At 42.1% G+C, this 20,737-nt stretch overlaps 1 protein-coding gene across 1 annotated transcript in view; it reads left to right on the forward strand.

The window, feature by feature from the left end:
• The first annotated feature begins 10,620 nt into the window (after positions 1 to 10,620).
• Positions 10,621 to 20,737, forward strand: part of MYL1 (myosin light chain 1) — a 29,050-nt gene continuing 18,933 nt past the window's right edge. The window contains exon 1 of the mRNA XM_081849985.1: positions 10,621 to 10,880. Coding sequence (XP_081706111.1) covers positions 10,758 to 10,880 — 123 coding nt within the window. The 5' untranslated portion in view covers positions 10,621 to 10,757. The remainder of the gene's footprint in view (positions 10,881 to 20,737) is intronic.

Genomic DNA, 20,737 nt, shown 5'->3' on the forward strand with positions numbered 1-20,737 from the left:
GGCCATCCACAAGCATGCACATTTCTTCAGAGAAAAAGCTGTGTATACATGGATATGCTTCTTTTGAAATTCTTCATGGAAGCTGGTATCTGAGCAAAGCACTTAAGATTCCCAGCACTCCCCATTTTTAATTTAAAACAAATTTCTAATTTGTATTGTTGGGAAGTAATCCTAGAACACAAACCCTAGTCTTTAAAGTACCTCAGATATTAACTTCAGCGCAATGCATACTAATCAATTCTTTCAAATTTTCTGTAATTCCCCCCACCCCCGAGTAGAAAACCTTAATTAAAGAAAAGAACGTCAAATACTAGTTTCTTTGCATCTGAATCTGGGCTTCTGGGTGGTGCTCTGGTGTCTAGTAAACAACTGTGATGGTAGGAAGGCATTTCTCTTTGGGCATGCTATGTCCCCTTGAGAGAGGCTGAGGTGCTGGAGAGTTCTAGAAGGAATAATTTGCATTCCTCAGGGCTGATCGCTTAGAGACACTGATATTGCTTTGAGACAGAATTAGAAAACCTTGAGTGAGAGGGCAATGAGGCACAACTGCAAAGTCAGCCATCCGCTATATGCAGCACAGCAGTTGGCGTTCCTCCTCTTAGCGATTGGACACAGCCGCACCAGCCCCACGTCACACAAAGGAAAAACACATATCCCAAACTATAAGAGAGAAAAGAGGTGCTTTCTTCTCACGGTTTGCTTTTCTATTTGCTTTTTATACACTTCTAACTAAATCTTTTCCTTCTTTTTTGTCTCACCCTCTCTGCTTTTAAGTATAAAATCACTTTCTTTGGGGCTACTTCTCTTATTCTTTTAACGATACATCAGTGCCAATAATTAACAATTCAGTTTATATCTGTAAATCACGGTCAGACTTCAATAGCCACGCTTCTGTTCCATGTCTCAGATTCATCCAGTTTATCATGAATGGGTGTTTTTCTCGTTGTCTGTGATGCTGCAGGATAGCTCAGTCTCAGGGCAAGAAATTCCTGCATTGCAGGGGACTGGACTAGATGACCCTCACGTTGCTTTCCAACTCTACAGTTCTATGATTTTATGATAAGAAAGCCAACCCATGATGGAATTGTAATTCAGCTAGGTTCTCGCGTGGAATAACACAACTGCTGCAATGGAAAACATAGTTCTGAAAATCCAAGTTCTATCTTCAAAATAATGTGCTTTTAACAGAAACCAGCAGAAAAAAACTTTCTGCAGCATGGAAGTAAACATTAGCACCTGCAGTTATTTGCAGAACAGGTTGCAATTAAAAGATGCAGGAGCAAGAGCTCATTAGAATGTTTCATAATTACTTTTCCATGTAATGTTCTACTTTACAGAGGACAGTTCTCTGTCTGGAGGGCTGTCTCTCCTCATGGGGAAATTAGAATTCCATTCTGGTAACAGTACAGCATAACCCCAACAATGATCAACTGCTTGTGTGGAAGCACCTTCATAATCTAAGCCTATGTCATGTTTTCTCAGAAGGAAGCTTCATCATTGTCATCAATGGGGCTTATTCCCAGTTGGATGTGTACAGAATTGCAGCCTCACATAAACAGCTTTTGAGGATGTCAGATGCAAATATTTTCAAAATTCTCCATCAATGACTCATAGCAAAATCCTCTTCATTTCCACTCAGAGTACGCTCAAGTGACCTCAGTGTGACTTACCGGTTCTCCCAGATAAGTGTGTATGGGGTTAGAATCATAGAGTTGGAAGAGACCACAAGGGCCATCGAGTCCAACCCCCTGCCAAGCAGGAAACACCATCAGAGCACTCCTGACATATGGTTGTCAAGCCTCTGCTTAAAGACCTCCAAAGAAGGAGACTCCACCACACTCCTTGGCAGCAAATTCCACTGTCGAACAGCTCTTACTGTTGTAGCTTAAAACCCTTATTCAAAGCAACTAATTATTATTTATAAATATATGTATTGAAAGTAGCGTTCTAGCCAGTGTAAAAGTCCTTAAACAGTTCTGAACATGCCCTGTTTTGAAGGAAAGATGTTCAAGTCAGGCTTCTAGGTGATGTGGAAGTGCCTTGTCTGTTCTTGGGAGCACTTCATATTCTCCATTTTTGAGGACAAGTACAGATGTTCAGTTTCCAGACTCTTCTAGTACAGTAATAGTGTTTTGGACAATTTTCAGCTTTCTACCTTCTGTGGAAATACTATAACAATTTTAACTCCAAAGCAAGTATGCAATGCTTCTAATAAGCAAAGTTCCTTTGCCCCAGTTCAGAGAGTTTAGCAGCAAGCCCTATGATGAAGTGAAGGAGTCTATTGTCTAGGAGCAGAACATATAAAAAGCCAGCTGCTATGGAACACCCGAATCCTCAGCTGTTGCCTTTGCTTTCCATTACAAGTGAAGTTTGTCAAGTCACACTGCCAGGGATGACAGAGTGAAACAGAGATCATATTTAGTTATTTGCTATGTTAAAAGCAGAAGAGAAACTTTGTTTCTGTAGCACCTGGAAACAGATAAGCCTCTGTCACTGTTCACATTGGACTGTCAGTGTTAAGCAGTTTCCCATGTCTTTTCCCAGTGCAAAGTGGAGTGCTAGCCAGCTTCCCAAATGCCACTCAATGCTTCTGTTTCATGCCATCATAAGGGAAAGCATCTAAATCCACAGCTGTTCATCTTAAGCTTTACATACTAAACAATTGGTGTGAATTCCTCAGTGTGTTCCAATTTCTTTCAGGGGCTTTGAAAAGTACAAAGCACCTCTAAGCCAGGGCTTCTTAAAGTAGATCTTGGTGGAGCTCTCCAGTTCTGTGGTCATAGAATCATAGAATCATAGAGTTGGAAGAGACCACAAGGGCCATCGAGTCCAACCCCCCTGCCAAGCAGGAAACACCATCAGAGCACTCCTGACATATGGTTGTCAAGCCTCTGCTTAAAGACCTCCAAAGAAGGAGACTCCACCACACTCCTTGGCAGCAAATTCCACTGTCGAACAGCTCTTACTGTCAGGAAGTTCTTCCTAATGTTTAGGTGGAATCTTCTTTCTTGTAGTTTGGAACCATTGCTCCGTGTCCGCTTCTCTGGAGCAGCAGAAAACAACCTTTCTCCCTCCTCTATGTGACATCCTTTTATATATTTGAACATGGCTATCATATCACCCCTTAACCTCCTCTTCTCCAGGCTAAACATGCCCAGCTCCCTTAGCCGTTCCTCATAAGGCATCATTTCCAGGCCTTTGACCATTTTGGTTGCCCTCCTCTGGACACGTTCCAGTTTGTCAGTGTCCTTCTTGAACTGTGGTGCCCAGAACTGGACACACTACTCCAGGTGAGGTCTGACCAGAGCAGAATACAGTGGCACTATTACTTCCCTTGATCTAGATGCTATACTCCAGCCCAGAATTGCATTGGCTTTTTTAGCTGCCGCGTCACACTGTTGGCTCATGTCAAGTTTGCGGTCAACCAAGACTCCTAGATCCTTTTCACATGTACTGCTCTCCCCCATCTTGTATTTGTGCATCTCATTTTTTTTGCCCAAGTGCAATACTTTACATTTCTCCCTGTTAAAATTCATCTTGTTTGTTTTGGCCCAGTTCTCTAATCTGTCAAGATCGTTTTGAAGTGTGATCCTGTCCTCTGGGGTGTTAGCCACCCCTCCCAGAGTCAGCTCCTCTCCGCATGGTTAAAGTACTTAAACTTTGTCCTAGGCACCCAAGAAGTTAGTCACAGAAAATTGACTCTCCTACATGAAGTCTAGGGCAATGGTTAGTTGGAAAAGGAAGGTACGTCTTATTGTCCAGTAGTGTTTGCTGGCTGTTGCTGATTATGACGATTGAACTTGGTATGTTGATTGAACTAGGCAGCTAGCAGTCCACAGCTTGTCTCTGCCTCCCATGCCAGGGCTTGAAACTTCAGCAGCAAATTGATATGTGCCTATTACTAGGTGTGAAAGCTAGGCAAGAAAAGCTTTATGCTGATTTCTAACCCTCTGTTACCTGGCAGAACTGGGCTAGTTCACAGCCCTTCTCTTCCCGAAGATGAATTGGCCTCAGAGCAGCAGCAAAAAGAAACAGGCTGTACGTAATTTGCTTGTTTTTAAGTTAACTTTTCCAGCTCCTGCTTTCTCCCCCCCCCCTCCACACAGCCCACTGACCCAATCAATGGATTGCACCTCCAATGTTTGCCCCTCCCCAGCCTCATTGCTCAGTCTCTTACACAGACACCACCATGTTCTCTTATTTTACTGAGATCTACATGTATATTATGCCTGTGTGCCTCACATCCCACTGTTACTCCTCAGCACAGTCCACATGGCTATGTTAAGTGGAGCGCACATATTTAAAGTTTGGAGGTCTTTAAGCAGAGGCTTGACAACCATATGTCAGGAGTGCTCTGATGGTGTTTCCTGCTTGGCAGGTGGTTGGACTCGATGGCCCTTGTGGTCTCTTCCAACTCTATGATTCTATGATTCTATGAAAGTCGCAGAAACTTAAGGCACCATAAACAACATCAGTTGATTATAATTCCCTGGACACTTGAATCATTAATTATTTTTTCCAAATTGTTGCATATTGGGCTGGGAGTATCCTTGAACTGTCAATCTTAGTATTGGGGGTGGGGGGCCCAAACTACTGCATTCAGCAAAAAAGTACAGTATTCTGTTTTGCTTGTCCCTTGACGGCACAGAGTTGATGCATAAGCTTCTCCACAACAGTGATTTCCACAGCTGTGTTATGACAAGTCTGGCAGCAACTAACATCATTCTAATCCAATCCTTATGCCACCTTCACATGTTACTCACATACAGATGGCAAGCGTGGTGAAATAGGCTGCAAAGCTCGGCATTTAGCCCTGCCCTGGAGTTGTGCTGCTCTTCCTGCCCCCCTCAGTTGCAATGCCAAGAATAACATCTGCAGCGTGTGTGGAGGCATCCCTTGTGATGTACAAACTTGGGACATCCTTTATAAAAACATCCAAATATTTTCTTATCCCAAGTTCTCAATTGTAAAATAAGAAAAACAGTGATTGGAGTTGGGTTGGGTTGGGCAAACGTGTGTTTTTCTGCTTTCTATTTCTTTATAATATGAATAATAATGACACACTGGTTGTGTTATGAAGTCTTTCCTCACTTTAAGGCTTGCCTCGCCATCTGACTCTGTTTTAAAAAAAAAAATGTTTGTCACTATGTTTCCCACTCTTCTTCTTCTCCTGCTTCCTTTCACCTCTGCATCATTTCCAAGATTGCTTCGAAACACCTCACTAAGTGAGCCATAAGTTATTGAACTATACATAATACTGAGGCTTGCACGTATCTCTCTACCTGTTGAACTTCTACCAGACTGTCTCGCTTGATAAGTGGCTCTCACATCCATGTGCACTGGCCTTTTAGCTATCATTCACTCTGGGGCACATGTTGCCCAATTTATGATACATGGTTGGGTGTATAAAGCTTTCTAAGAGAGAGGTTTAGGTTATATGGGATCATTGGCTTAAATGCAACACAGTGTAGGCATGTTTAAGCCAATTGATTTAAAGGGGCTTAAGCAAACTTACCTTTGTAGGATTTAGACTATTAATGGAAACTTCAGGGTCAGAGATGGCCATATACATTGAGTGAGGCACCACAAGTCACTCTTTCTCAGATAAACTGGGTGTTGTTGTTCCATTTATAGACATGCCTTCATGAAAAACCAGAGTGGTTTGCAGTATATTAAAAACTGAATAATATACTTGACACCAATAAAACCCCAATACGGTACATCAAAATATAGCACCCATTAGCACAACCTCATAAGTAGAAGTAAAAATGTGCTTCTAATAGACACTGAAAACCCTATATCAAAGAAGTTTGACATAGCTCAAGGAATAAGTTCAAAGATAGGGCACCACCACAAAGACCATGCCCACTGGAACCATGATAATGACCTTCCCTGCAGAACTTTAGGGCCTAGGACAGCAGCTGTAGCGAGAGTATTTGGCCACCAAATGACTTAGCGATTTATAAGTCAACATTTACATTTTGAACTGGAAGTATATAAGCAGCCTATGCAGATCACAGAAAACAGATTCAATATGAATTGAATTGGGTGAGTTGTGCAGCATTCTGGAGGCGCTATACATTACCAACTGCAACTCCTGGAACATCTTCAATGGCAGCCTCACATAAAACCTGCTGTTTCATGGAAATGCAACCCCATCTAGAACAGTCTCCATACTTCCCAGACTTGGGAAACCACCCACCGACAGTGCCTCCATTTCACCTGATTTTGTTGTTGTTTAGTCATTTAGTCATGTCCAACTCTTTGTGACCCCATGGACAAGAGCACGCCAGGCACTCCTGTCTTCCACTGCCTCCCGCAGTTTGGTCAAACTCATGCTGGTAGCTTCAAGAACACTGTCCAACCAACTTGTCCTCTGCCGTCCCCTTCTCCTTGTGCCCTCCATCTTTCCCAACATCAGGGTCTTTTCCAGGGAGTCTTCTCTTCTCATGAGGTGGCCAAAGTATTGGAGCCTCAGCTTCACAGTCTGTCCTTCCAGTGAGCACTCAGGGCTGATTTCCTTCAGAATGGAGAGGTTTAATCTTCTTGCAGTCCATGGGACTCTCAAGAGTCTCCTCCAGCACCATAATTCAAAAGTATCAATTCAAAAGCATCACCTGAGTTTAGTCTCTATTAATTGTTTCTGGTGTTCTTAAGATACAGGTTTGCCTGAAAAGCAATGCAACTGTGAGCACTGCTTGCTGGAATAGAATCATAGAATGGAATCATAGAATCATAGAGTTGGAAGAGACCACGAGGGCCATCTAGTCCAACTCCCTGCCAAGCAGGAAACACCATCAGAGCATTCCTGACATATGGTTGTCAAGCCTCTGCTTTAAGACCTCCAAAGAAGGAGACTCCACCACACTCCTTGGCAGCAAATTCCACTGTCGAACAGCTCTTACTGTCAGGAAGTTCTTCCTAATGTTTAGGCGGAATCTTCTTTCTTGTAGTTTGGAACCATTGCTCCGTGTCCGCTTCTCTGGAGCAGCAGAAAACAACCTTTCTCCCTCCTCTATGTGACATCCTTTTATATATTTGAACATGGCTATCATATCACCCCTTAACCTCCTCTTCTCCAGGCTAAACATGCCCAGCTCCCTTAGCCGTTCCTCATAAGGCATCATTTCCAGGCCTTTGACCATTTTGGTTGCCCTCTTCTGGACACGTTCCAGTTTGTCAGTGTCCTTCTTGAACTGTGGTGCCCAGAACGGGACACAGTACTCCAGCTGAGGTCTGACCAGAGCAGAATACAGTGGCACTATTACTTCCCTTGATCTAGATGCTATACTCCTATGGATGCAGCCCAGAATTGCATTGGCTTTTTTAGCTGCCGCGTCACACTGTTGGCTCATGTCAAGTTAGTGATCAACCAAGACTCCTAGATCCTTTTCACATGTACTGCTCTCAAGCCAGGTGTCACCCATCTTGTATTTGTGCCTCTCATTTTTTTTGCCCTAGTGCAATACTTTACACTTCTCCCTGTTAAAATTCATCTTGTTTTTAGTGTGGAAGATGTAGTGTGGATGAGCAGAACTTATGAAAGAGAACTGCCCAGGCCATAGAGTTCTAGATCTATCCAGGATTTGTTGTTGTTATTGTTGGGGGTGTTAAAACAAGTTCTGGTTTTCTAAATAAACCTTGTGGGACCTAAACCTGTGCCTCAGTTGCTTAACACACAACACTAATGCATACTGCAAAGTAGTCTCTTCCTTCTTTGTGGAACCCAGATTTGCAGCATTTGTTCGTATATATTTTTGTCTGGTTTGTGTATGGGCCCTTTTCACACATCCAAGAAGCCACATATATTCACCAATAGCTTTTAGAAAGCTGAAAATGAAATGGGCTTTTAGGATGGTTTCTGACATGTTTATTTGTCTGGAGACTGGCGCTGCTCTTTGACCTACTTTGTGAGTAACTGAACTTAGTGGGGTTTATTGCTGAGTAAACTTGCAAAGGATCAGGTTGCATGTCTGGGACACCATCTTAAGATGGTCCCATTTTACAGATGGGCCTTTGCTCTGCCCTTTTGAGACAACATTCCCCCACTTCCATTTTTTGTTCAACATGCAGCCTGAGAAAGAATTTTGTGAAACTCAAAGCTAGTTCACTGCCTTGTGACTTCTAGCTGGTTCTAATAAAAGTCTTATGCTACTGCTGCCTCCCTCTTGGGTTTTGCTGGTTATAGGTCATTCTAATTAGCATTTGATATTTCAATGTGTTAAACTGCTATTCCAGATTGGTTTTCTTGGGCTACTACTTAACAGTAGGCAATTACCTAACAAGTGGAGTCAAACTGGGAGGTGATAATCCCATTACATTGTTGCTTTAACTTCAATGTGCAAACCTCATTTATAGATGGTATTCAGCGAAGTGCTAGGCATGTGGCTTCAATGCAATCACTTCCCCCTTTCCTCCCTGCCCCAATGCACTCTATAAATCTGTCCTGGGCTCCCCCAACCTTCCAGAGCAGTTTTGGGTATAGCACTGGGCATGGGGGGGGGTGTGGAAGGAGAGATCAGAATCCCCCTCAAGTTGTGCAAAAATGTAGTTGAATATCACCCTTAGTCATTATGAAGAATACTGGCTTGCCGCAAATTATAAACCACAGTTCTGCAAGGTGTAGATTCACAGTAATGTGAACTAAATGTTATGCAAATGTACAGAGCTTTAATAAACCAGGGACAAATGCAGTGTTTAGCACAGTCCTCCTGCAATCCTGGCTCCTTTGGAAGGAAGGGCAAGAAAGAAATAAAAAAAAATAAAAACATCAGAAAGGGTTGCATCTAACACTGCATGAGCAGAGTTAAACTCATGGAGCAGGATACTTCCCCTTCCTCTTTTCTCCCTGTGTGTGCCCAAAGGGTCTTCCAACACCCTGGAAGGGGTTGGGGGCTGCGGGAAAGAGAAGGCTCAGTACCATTGTCCAAGAAGAAGTCTTGTTTTGCAAACATAACAGCAGCATTGGATACAAACCAAATAGGTTTTGTGTGTGTGACCCCATGTTAGGCTACATTATGTGGCCTAATTGTGACCAAAAACTAGAAAACAAAATTAAATGAAGACCTTTTGCACTCCATATAGGCGGTTCCAGTCAGAAATACAGCTGGCAGCCATGTCAGACCATTTCCCAGCTGTTCTTTTCCTTAAAATATAGAAACATCTCCCGCCCGCCCCCCCACCCAAGAAGAGTGTGGGTATGTTTTAAGGTTACCATGAGTCCAAATAATTGATCATTTTGCCACATCTGCTTCTAATGTGTGGTAAACCCCTCTGAGGCAGATAAACAGGTGATCACACTTTCAAGAAGACCAAACTACTGCGGGAGGGGAAGTTCAGTAATTAATATGGAAAGTAACTAACTTGAATCTTGGTTGTTTTCTACATTTAATACAACCCAACTTGTAATCTGCAAGGATATAAATGATTTTTATTGGTAGCTTTGTGCTTATTATTGGAAAGATACCAGGATCCTGAAATCTATCTAAATGATTTTCAACACAGTAAGCTGAACAAAGCAACAGTTGAGATGGCTGCAGAGGTCAGAAATCCTTCGGATCTAAGAGTATAGTAACCGAATATGGGTTTAATTAACAATGAGAGCAGAGCCCTTCTGAGTAACACAGAAGTGATTAATAAGAGCTTGAACACTTGTCTGCTCAGGAAAGGAACGGGAGAGCATGAGAAGGGGAAATGTCTCTGTGAGGCTGGAAGTGAAGAGAGCTAAATACGTGACAGAAGACTGGCAATTAAATTAGAAACAATAAACACAACTGCTATCCTTGATTGATAGCTATTTTGGTTTTATAAATGCTGTGAGGGAAGGGAGTCTCCTGCCTTTCTGGGAAAATACATTAGGTGGCATGTCTGTCTCCTTTATAAATTGGGCTTGGTTATGTCAGCCAACAATACATGAAATTGGATTAAGCGGAGAGCTTCTGGCTTTTCAGAGTAGCTTTATTGTAGATTCTGAGCTTTATTAAAAGAGTAATAAGAACAGATGGAAGAATCTTGGACTGGAGAGAATGAGAGAGGGGAGAGAGAGGCTAAAGCAGGATGGGTTTTCCATATACGCCTGCCTTTATTTTTAAACACACACACCCCCCCATACTCTTTGCTGGATCAACATTTTCATCTTGCAAAGGAAGGAAATGGAGGAGGAGTAAAGGAGAGAGGAGGGGACATGATCTGGAGGAAAGGGGGGGGGAGAGATGGAAACTGGTGATCATTTCCCAACCCTTAAAGTCAAAATTCCAGATGGAAATTCAATCCCCCCCCCATAATGACATACAGTGATGGAAAATAAGATTTACAACTTTAGCAGAACTGTAATTCTACCAAGAAAAAAAAGTGTCAGTCAATCTTACACTTGAACGAATGTCAACGAGAGACCTGAAACTGGCTTTGTCATATTCTTCCCTCCTTTTCATCTATTGCAAAAATGTTCGGGAGGCTTTAAAAAAGGGCACAGAAGTCCCCTTGAATCTGATGAAGGTCTGACCCCCTTAGATTCCATTTATAGCCTGACTCGGATGACATCCCCCTTGACTAGCAAACTGTCCAATCCAGCTGCAAGTGTCAAGATTGTATTAGGCACTAAGTGAAATATATATATGCCCTTATGGTGTTCAACACACTGGGTCTACCTCCAAGGCACCGGGCTGTAGATCATCCTCACCATCTGCTGCTCCTCATCCAGGAATCTCTCATAAGGGTTTTTTGGGGCACCTTTTAACTTAAAAAAGAAAGAAAAGAAAATGGCACCAAAGAAAGACGCCAAGAAAGCAGCTGCACCTGCCGCTGCACCTGCCCCAGCACCAGCACCAGCACCAGAACCAGCAAAACCCAAAGAAGCAGCAATTGATCTCTCCAGCATCAAGGTAAATGGATGGACTTATGTGGTCACTGAAGCTAGAAAAAACAGGTGCATTATCTTATTCAAATCTGGAAGAGTATTTTTGGCTGGTCTTACTTATGGCTTGAATACTTTAATGAAGCTGAGCTGGAAAAGAAACTGGGCATTTTTTTCTGAAATACTTACAGCTTATGTGTATTTTTTTTAAAAGGCACAGCAAATATTTATTTCAGTAGCTGAACTTGGCATGTTAGAAAACAAAAACCTATGGCGGTGTTTTTGTTTTTTGATTCTGGTGTCTAATCTATTTCAATTTGGCCTGAATCAGAGCTTTCTCAGTTAAATTTGTCTGTGCTTACCTTGTCAGATAAATAAAAAATCGTGTAAACAAAATTCACAGCAGATTTGCAATTAATTAAATTAAGCACATCTCCCTCCTTTTTAATAAGGGTTAATTAGTGTACAATTTTTATTCTGAAATTATTATTATTATATATATCTATATATATAGTTATCAGCTGACTAGCCATTCATTCTGGATATATTGCTTTGCTTATTGTTGATGTGAAAGAAAAATAGCAACCCAGTTCATTTCCTTTAAGCTTTAAAATTGGATCAGACTCAAACTTGGATGTGAGATTAAAAGAAAAGCTGATATGTTTCAGTGACTACATCTTTCATCTCTGTGGATCATGATTTGCAAATTGCAGTGACATGAAAATACTTTTGAGTGTTTTTACTTCTTCAAATTTAATGCATGCAACTGTTTAGCTGTTGCATGCTGGCATTAAATGTTATGCAGTGCAGTCACTATTTTGCCCAGGATTTTACCTCAAAGTGTGATCCGCAAGGAAGCCGTCTGCCTGTGGAATGAAGCCAGAGGGACAGACCCAGCTGGATAGATTCCCTGAGTGACTAAGTAGAGCGTCATCTTGCCACCTACAAGCCCTTTGATTGATCACAGTACCAATTTAGCAAACTCTGCTTAAGAAATGAAGCCTAATATGGCAAGTTAAACAGTGAAAAATGCTGTAAGGGTGGGCAAGAATTTTGATACTGTAGCTCTCTATTTGAACCACCAGGTCCCTCTAGGGACTCTTAATCATTTTAAGCTGGCAAATGTGGCTTACTTTGCAATACTATCGCTGCATGTTTCCTCGCAAGTAAGTGCCACTTACAGAGTCCTCCATACCTAATCCTGAAATAGCACACTAATCAGTACCAAAGTACTGATTGTTAAGTCTGATTCTTTGACACCTAAAAAGCAAGCCATAGTGGTGCCAGAGTAAAATCCAAGGGAGCATTATATCTGCATCGCCTAAACAGTGATACTAGACATTTGAAAAACAAAAAGTCTCAAAACTGAACAGAGAGGAGACAGGGCTCCAACGAGACCATCTGTGGCACTTTTTTCCAATTATAATAGATGGTGGATTTCTTGTACACTGAGCTATGAAGAAGAATGTGGGCTGTATTTTCCGCTGAAGTAATTTACATTAGTTTCAAAGCTGCATGTATCCAATTCATTAGGAGAAAATAGAATTTTCAACTCTAGTGGCTCCGGTTAATTTACCTTTACATAAATATGCTTAATGGTGTATTTATCATCTGAAAGATGGAATACTGTAATTTCAGCCCTCACAACAGCCCTGCAGGACCCTCTTCTTCAGACCTGAAAGCACTTTTCTAACTCAAGAGTGTCACTCTAGCGGCAGAGGTGGACTTTCTGTGACTGGCACCAGAGCTCCCTGCTTTTATACCTAATTAGCTAATGCACAAAAAATGAATATTCCAATTTAACTGGAATACAGTATGAGAGGAGAAACCTCTTGAATTACTAAACAAACATCTTGCATTATTGCCTCATAAGACGTAGCCTTTTAGTTGAAAGTACTGTCTCAGGAATTCTTAGGACAACCTTGTAACAAAAGTCAGTATTTTTACCCTGATGTGAGGACTGAGGATGTGAGAGTTCATGCTAGTGAGTTCATGGGCAATTTACCAATTCATAGCCCATGCTCTTTATCACTCAGTCACTTCTGAAAGAGTATTCCATTTCTGAAGCATACGATCCCTGTAATCTCTGAACACTTGTATCAAATGTCTAAATACATTTGGACAAAGGTCTAAATAACCATTCTCCAACAAAACTAGATGTGAGAAAGCCACCCTCCCAACTTACAAATAACAGGGGTGGGAGGCAATTGCACTCCCTTTCCTTAGATGTACCCAGTCCTAAAACAATAATGGTTTGTTCCTGTGTTCTAGCCCTGTGCTCTGCTCATATGTCTTCTTACTTATATGGCCCTGTTCTTTACCACATTTGAGACTCCTTATCCTCACAATACCCCAGTGAGGTAGCTGAATATTCTTATCCTCATAACTGAGGCCCGGACAGCCTCATGGGGATAAGGTCACCTCCTGAGATAGTTGCCGTTCCAAGGATTAGTGCCGGGAATCTAGTCTCCAAGCCTAAGAACCATCTTGATGAATAAAATGCCCAGCACTGTAGCCATTTACATTTTTGAGAACATTTTTCTTGGACATTCAGCCTAGACTCTCAATCCATCTCCCCCTCTCCCTGGGTGCTATGTTCCAGAGTCCTTTCCATTGGTACCTGAAGGAGTTGCATTAGTGGCATGTGCCACTGAATAAATTGATCAAAAGCTATAGTTTATTGCTTCAACTTTGGGGATTTAAGTTTCCAAGGCTTTGTCTGAGACCCAGCAGGCAAACAGATGATAGAGCTGATTTAGCTGGATTCTTTTTCAATTTGGCTCTGTTCTGCAGCTTCCCTTCAGGCACCCTCACACTGTTTAGTCAAGGAACCCTCATATGAACAGATATTTCCTTTCTCAATGGAAACAAGAGTTTTCAAGCAACCGATGAAGAAATATGCAGCCTTTCCCTACAATAGAAAATCCCAAGTAACCATTTGAAAACAGCCTTGACTCAGCACACTTGGTTGATTCTTTTTATTTAAAGCACTGCATAAACTATTTCCAGCTTCTCTTTAAAATTTTGAACATCAGTAGACAGTCCTCTGGTGGCTAATATTTGCTTATCCATAGCCTTTAAATTCATTTTTTTCTGAAGGGCGGTGCTAGATGGCTTGCTTTCTAGCACCACCTGTTGGACAGTAAAGCTCTGACTGATTTAATGTGACACATTCGCCTGACCGGAAACTCCACTAATTTCTAATACCCTGTCGTGTCAGTTACATCTCAAATCAAACCACTCTGTGATGCAGCTCACTACAAAACATATCTATTTAATTGCCACTGACCTGACTTGGAATAAAATGCTTCTATTAAAACGACTTGATATAAAAACACACCCGAGGAGCTCCTGGAGTGTGACGAATATTTCCTCTATGTTTACCATGTACAGCAGGTGAAAATTCCACCTGCCTGCGGGTTCAGCCTCCTCTACAATGTCAAAGGCCTGGAAACGATGCCTTATGAAGAACGGCTAAGGGAGCTGGGCATGTTTAGCCTGGAGAAGAGGAGGTTAAGGGGTGATATGATAGCCATCTTCAAATATATAAAAGGATGTCACATAGAGGAGGGAGAAAGGTTGTTTTCTGCTGCTCCAGAGAAGCGGACACAGAGCAATGGTTCCAAACTACAAGAAAGAAGATTCCACCTAAACATTAGGAAGAACTTCCCGACAGTAAGAGCTGTTCGACAGTGAAATTTGCTGCCAAGGAGTGTGGTGGAATCTCCTTCTTTGGAGGTCTTTAAGCAGAGGCTTGACAACCATATGTCAGTAGTGCTCTGATGGTGTTTCCTGCTTGGCAGGGGGTTGGACTCGATGGCCCTTGTGGTCTCTTCCAACTCTATGATTCTATGATTCTATTCTAGGTGGGGGCTGTGAGGGAAAACAGTTTTGTGGGGCTGTGCTCCATTTGCCCCAATAAAGCAGCCTCTGCTGTCTGCAGTGAAGAGCCTTCTCTACTCAAAGAGCTTCCCTGTGCAATGTCTGACATCGTACAAATGCTCTCTACTGCGGAGGTTATAGCTGAACCAAATATCAGATTCTGGATTGTGGCCTATAGGGGTATTGCTCTAGGCTGATAAAGTAGTATTGGCTTACATGTTTCTTTCACAGGAGTGAAAGGCTGTGTGTTTAAGGACTCTTACTTTGGCAGTCCAAAGTTCTACGAAGGATAGTTCCTCCTCCTCCAGGTTAGGTTGAAGCTCAGAGGGCTGCCTGCATGCCCATCTCGACTCCTGGCTGAGCTCTGCCATCCTGTGGCCGACTTTGAGTAGGGCCACAGATTGCAGTGCATGAAATAAAATGTCTGGAATGAGGGGACTGCAGAGTAGTGTAGACTGTTAATAATAAGTAGCATATACAGCACAGTAAGAGCAATGGGCACAAATCCTGTAAAAAGCTCACCAGCATTTCAGGATATTCAGACAAGCAGACATTGAAAGTATGGCAGAAATGGTTTGAATGCACACATATTGGATTGCATTGTTAAGTTAGTCGTGACTAAGACCACAGTCTTATGCACAATTACTTCTGAGTGAATAAATACCCATACTTCAGTCAATCTTACCTTTGTGTAGACAATACAGTGGGTCTTGTTCCCATACAAGTGTAGATAGAATTGCACTGCTATACTGGAACTAACTTTTGCTCGGTTGGATCCAACAATTCTTAAACAGGGAAATATAAAAGGAGAAAGCAGAAGACGAATGAGCATTGTCTTGCATAGAGTCATACAATGTGCTAAGTGTTGACGTGTGACTGTGCATGTGCATGCCATTGTATATATGAATTTTTGCATATTTTGACCATTTTCTTCAATGGCTTTCACAATTACTACTCAACCAGGTCGTCGCTGAATGAACACTACAAGTGGTATAAGGAGAGAAGGTAAACAGATAAATTGCCTTGACAGACAACTCACAGTAGTGTGAAACTCCTATTTGTATCAAAAAAGAGGAAAAAGAAAAGTTTATTAAAACAAACCGTGTATCTTCAACCCTCAAACCCCCATTATGCTAAGGCCTGATAGCAGGTATGCTCACACAACCAAAGAATCTGCAATTAAAGTCTTATATAGTGTTAGATTTACAATTGATAACAGCATCAGTACCATATATACTGCTGCAATGCTTTGCACAAGGACAAATGACAGACACAATTTCTCTCTACTTTGCATCTGTGAGACACGAAGAGGATGCGTGTTAATGATCAGAAAAGGAAGTCCTATGTGGGTAAGATCTATTGACCTGCCACTATACCCAAGCCTGGTCCAAGTGGTCTCTGAGGGTTGGAAGCCATTTCTCTCCTGTTAGACGGAAGTATAAAGTTGGAAGGGATTCATTAGCCCATTAAGTCTTCCTGGTCCTACAAGAGCATAACCATTGCCTAAACTTACTATCCTGATGGGTTAAATAATGGAATTTCCTATAAATCTATGCTTAAGTGGCAGGTGGTTGTGCTAGACAAAAGTGGGCTATGTGGTGCCCTCCAGATGTTTTTGGATGGAAATTCCCATCAGACCCAGCCAACATGGGCAATGGTTAGGGATGACTGGAGTTGTATTCCAGCAACATCTGGAAGGCACCACATTGGCTACCCCTGGCAAAGAGGATTTCCCTACCTTAATGAATCCTTCCTAGGGTTGGACACCATAGGAAGTAGCTATAATTCTATGATTCCATGGCCTCTGCCTGTAAAACATACATGCCAGTTAACTAAATTGATTGTATAAGTTTTTTTGCTTCAGTGCTGCTTGAATACTTGTGGTTTTTGAATGTCAAAAAGTACATCATTAAGAAGAGTTTTGCATATCTATTCAGAATATGCATGAACCAAAAAGCTCAAAAAAGTGCTGGCATGATATTACCCTCCAATGAGGAAGATTTAAGACAAGGCTGGACAGGGATCTTACCAGGATTGCTTTATACATGTAGGGTCCTGATTCAGTGTCCTGGACTAAATAGCAATTCTTATTCTTCTTAGTACTAAAAGTTCTTGACTTGGTTCCTGCCATGCCCAAATTTGTATTATTAAACACAAAACTACTGCTCCCAATAAGGGGGAAATAAGGAGAAATTTCTGTATTTTAAAAACTCAGCTGATGGGCTGAATCACCAAAGTGATGAGTGTTAGAAGATACAGCACAAGTAGCATTCACACCCATATCCACCCTAAATTCCAAATTTGTATTACGTGATGCTCAAATGGCATGATTATTAGAATATTTAAATGTTAATGCAAAGGTAATGGTTGCTACTGAAAATCACTTCCTCACAGATAGGACTCTATGTACCTGTAGTAACTTTTGGATAAGCTATTCCATGTGAGATGGCCAGGTAATCCTAAATCCTTGGGATGGTGGTACAGTAGCAACCGAGCCATGGTGTTTACTTTTAAGTCAGTCATGTGTGTCTTCAGCAAAGAGAGGGGTCTTCTTTTAATCCATACCCACAACCTTCCCCACCACTGACCAGCCCAGTATCTATGAGCAACAGTGTGAACCTTTATGTTGTTCCTACAGAGGACGCCTTTTTATGGCAACAGTGAGAAAACATCCCACTGCTGCTGCTTGGATGCTGCTTGAGGTGCCATAGGCAAAATAATTAATTGTGCCTTGGCATCTAAAAAGTCAATAACTCTTCTTACTCTAGAGTTGAATTAATCTGGCCAAGAATACAAATTTAATTTTCTGATATTGAAAAATCAAGATGTTGAAGAAACAAAACTGTACATTTGGATAATGACTATCAAAGGGGTGTCATATATAAAGAGATATTAAATATGATCCTTGAATATATATTTGGCACGCTTCCTGTTTACAGACAGAAGTTACATGTTTTGGCAAATAGCTCCAACCCTAATGATATTAATGCCTCAACATGGCCACTGGAAGCACCTCAAAGGAGACAGGTCCCCTGGAACTCACTGTAAATGTCAATAGCACTGAGTTTCTTCATCTTCTACCGTGCTGATTAGAAAATTAGTTGTGAAGAAAATGGAAGTGCTAAGATGCTTTGGTGGTTCTATTCTTAAAGAATCATTACTCCTAAAGCTACGTAAAAACGTATACAATTAGCCCTTGTTACTTCCATTTCTAAATTCCACACCAAAGAAACACGTTAATGGAGAATTTCATTCCCATATTTTCACCACATAAATGTAGACTGAGGCTTTTTAGAGTTGTCCATAAAGGTGACACACACACATCACATTTTAGGTGAGAGCTACGGATCAGGGCCCCAGATTCTTAGCATCAGCTCCTCTCGTATTTAGGTGAGCATTGTATATACAAGTGAATTGGGTTATGCTGAAGATAAAGTGGTGTGAATAAACAACAGCTTCAGAATAGGCCAAGCCTGCAATTCTGTTCACATTCACTTGAAAGTAAGTTGCATTAAAATCAACAAGATTTGCTTCCAAATAAACATACACAGGATTGTTGTTACTTGCGTGGATTTTTAAATATTTTTTTTTTTATGTCAGCCCCTGCACCTGCAACCTGAAGTGGCACAGTATCACTGCATTCTTTTGCATGCTTGTGCAGAGACTAGACCCAGATGTGTGTTTTCACAGCTGGGGTGGGATGAAAATAGCATTTACGGTTACATTCAACAGTGACAAAATCTATTACACAAAAAGGATTAAGGCTGTAATCCTAAACATGCTTGCTAGACAGAACGTCTTACTGTATGATAGGATCTCACTGTCTTTCTATATGCATAAAAACGTAAGGTGCTATCATGCTCTGCAGTGTGCACGGCCACCACTAGGCAGCCATGCCAACTGCAGCATGAGGAACAGGAGGCAGCCCAGGCGAGCTGATTAAAGAAGGGGGGGGGGAGATAACCACTGTTTGAAGTGTCACAGTCCAGTATTATTATTATATGATATCCATGGTTGTAGTAATGTTGACCGTTTAATTTAATGTGATCAGACCACTGATCTGACCAATATGTCAGTTAAGGCATATTGGGCTGCAAACACCTTTAGACCACATTTTGCCCCTCAAAGAATTCTGGGCACCCCACACAGAGTTAGAGTTCCCAGCACCCCTTAACAAACTACAGTGCCCAGAATTCTCTGAGGTAAAGAATGTGCTTTAGAGGTATAGTGCGTAAACAAGTCTGACTCATTACTTGCAAAAGTGTCAGAATTCTAGAATGTTATTTACCAATAACAAATGCTGGTAAAGCTTCTAGATCCTTCCTCACAATTCACACATTTGCCACCCACCCGTCTCACTTTTTTATGGGCAGAGGTTCACCTGCTTTGAGCAGTTGCATGGCAGACAGCAATCTGCCGGTGGTACAACTTTCCTGTATCACCACACCTCCATCCAAGAAAAGCTTCATCTTCTGAGTTTGGCCTATTCTGTAGTTATTAAGACTGCCCATAACAAAAGGGACAACCCAGCTATGGACTTTCAGACATTACAAAGATATATCCATAGCCATTTCTCTTTATATATTTTGAAAACTGTACTGTTGGATGGGACCCTGAGGGTCACCTAATAAAATTGAAAGTAGTCCTGGGAAATGACAATTTCCTCCTACCAAAGACAAAAACTACACCCTATTTCTTTTCACGTTTGTTTCCAATTTCTATGTATAGCAGGATAATGTTGAGATGTTGTTTTTCGCTCACACTCCTCAGTCAGAAGTAACAGTATAAGACAGGAACTCTTGCTAATAATTCTACTATCATCCGACACTCCAAATGGTCCTTATTTCTTATTGCCATGCATGGCTCAACATGGAGATAGCAATTCTTCTCTCACTCCTGATTAGCACCTAACTAGAAGCAGTGGGGGAAACCACATTATTCAATCATGTGCTGGTTTTCACCTGGGGTTTATGGAAAACCTCCCTCCGGAGGAGAGACAGGGGCTTTCCCCCCTGCCTTTGGCATGCCCTCTTCAGGGAAGCCCACCTGGTGCCTACTATGCTAAGGTTACCAGATTTTTTTTCAATGAATCCAGGGACACTTTTCAGCTTCAATAGATTTTGTCAGGGGACTGATTTGTAAATCCAGGGACTGTCCCCGGGAAACAGCGACACCTGGTAACTTTATACAGTTGTACCTCGGGTTAGTAGGGACGCGGGTGGCGCTGTGGGTAAAACCTCAGCGCCTAGGACTTGCCGATCATATGGTCGGCGGTTCGAATCCCCGTGCCGGGGTGAGCTCCCGTCGTTCGTCCCAGCTCCTGCCCACCTAGCAGTTCGAAAGCACCCCTAAGTGCAAGTAGATAAATAGGGACCACTTTATAGCGGGAAGGTAAACGGCGTTTCTGTGTGCTGCGCTGGTGCTGGCTCGTCAGCTGCAGCTTCGTCACGCTGGCCACGTGTCCCGGAAGTGTCTTCGGACAGTGCTGGCTCCCAGCCTCTAGAGTGAGATGGGCGCGCAACCCCAGAGTCGGTCACGACTGGCCCGTACGGGCAGGGGTACCTTTACCTTTACCTTACCTCGGGTTAAGAACTTAATTCATTCTGGAGGTCCGTTCTTAACCTGAAACTGTTCTTAACCTGAGGTACCACTTTAGCTAATGGGGCCTCCCGCTGCCGCCATGCAATTTCTGTTCTCATCCTGAAGCAAAGTTCTTAACCCGAGGTACTATTTCTGGGTTAGCGGAGTATGTAACCTGAAGCGTATGTAACCCGGGGTACCACTGTGCAATCCCTGGGGCACCAGCCAAATACTTTTTCTTAACCGCGCCCCCCGACTTTTCAGCAATATTAATAGTTGTGACTTATTACAGCTTCATATATGCTCAGAGTCAGTGGTTAATATTGCCTATTGAGTATCTTCAGTAAAGCTTATCAATTTCTTATTGATTCCAATAGCTTTGTTTTGTTGTTTATGCCATTTGCTACTTGGCAACCTGAATTT

This window comes from Podarcis erhardii (genome assembly GCF_964252035.2).
Source record: "Podarcis erhardii genome assembly, chromosome: 1".
Classification (NCBI taxonomy): domain Eukaryota; kingdom Metazoa; phylum Chordata; class Lepidosauria; order Squamata; family Lacertidae; genus Podarcis; species Podarcis erhardii.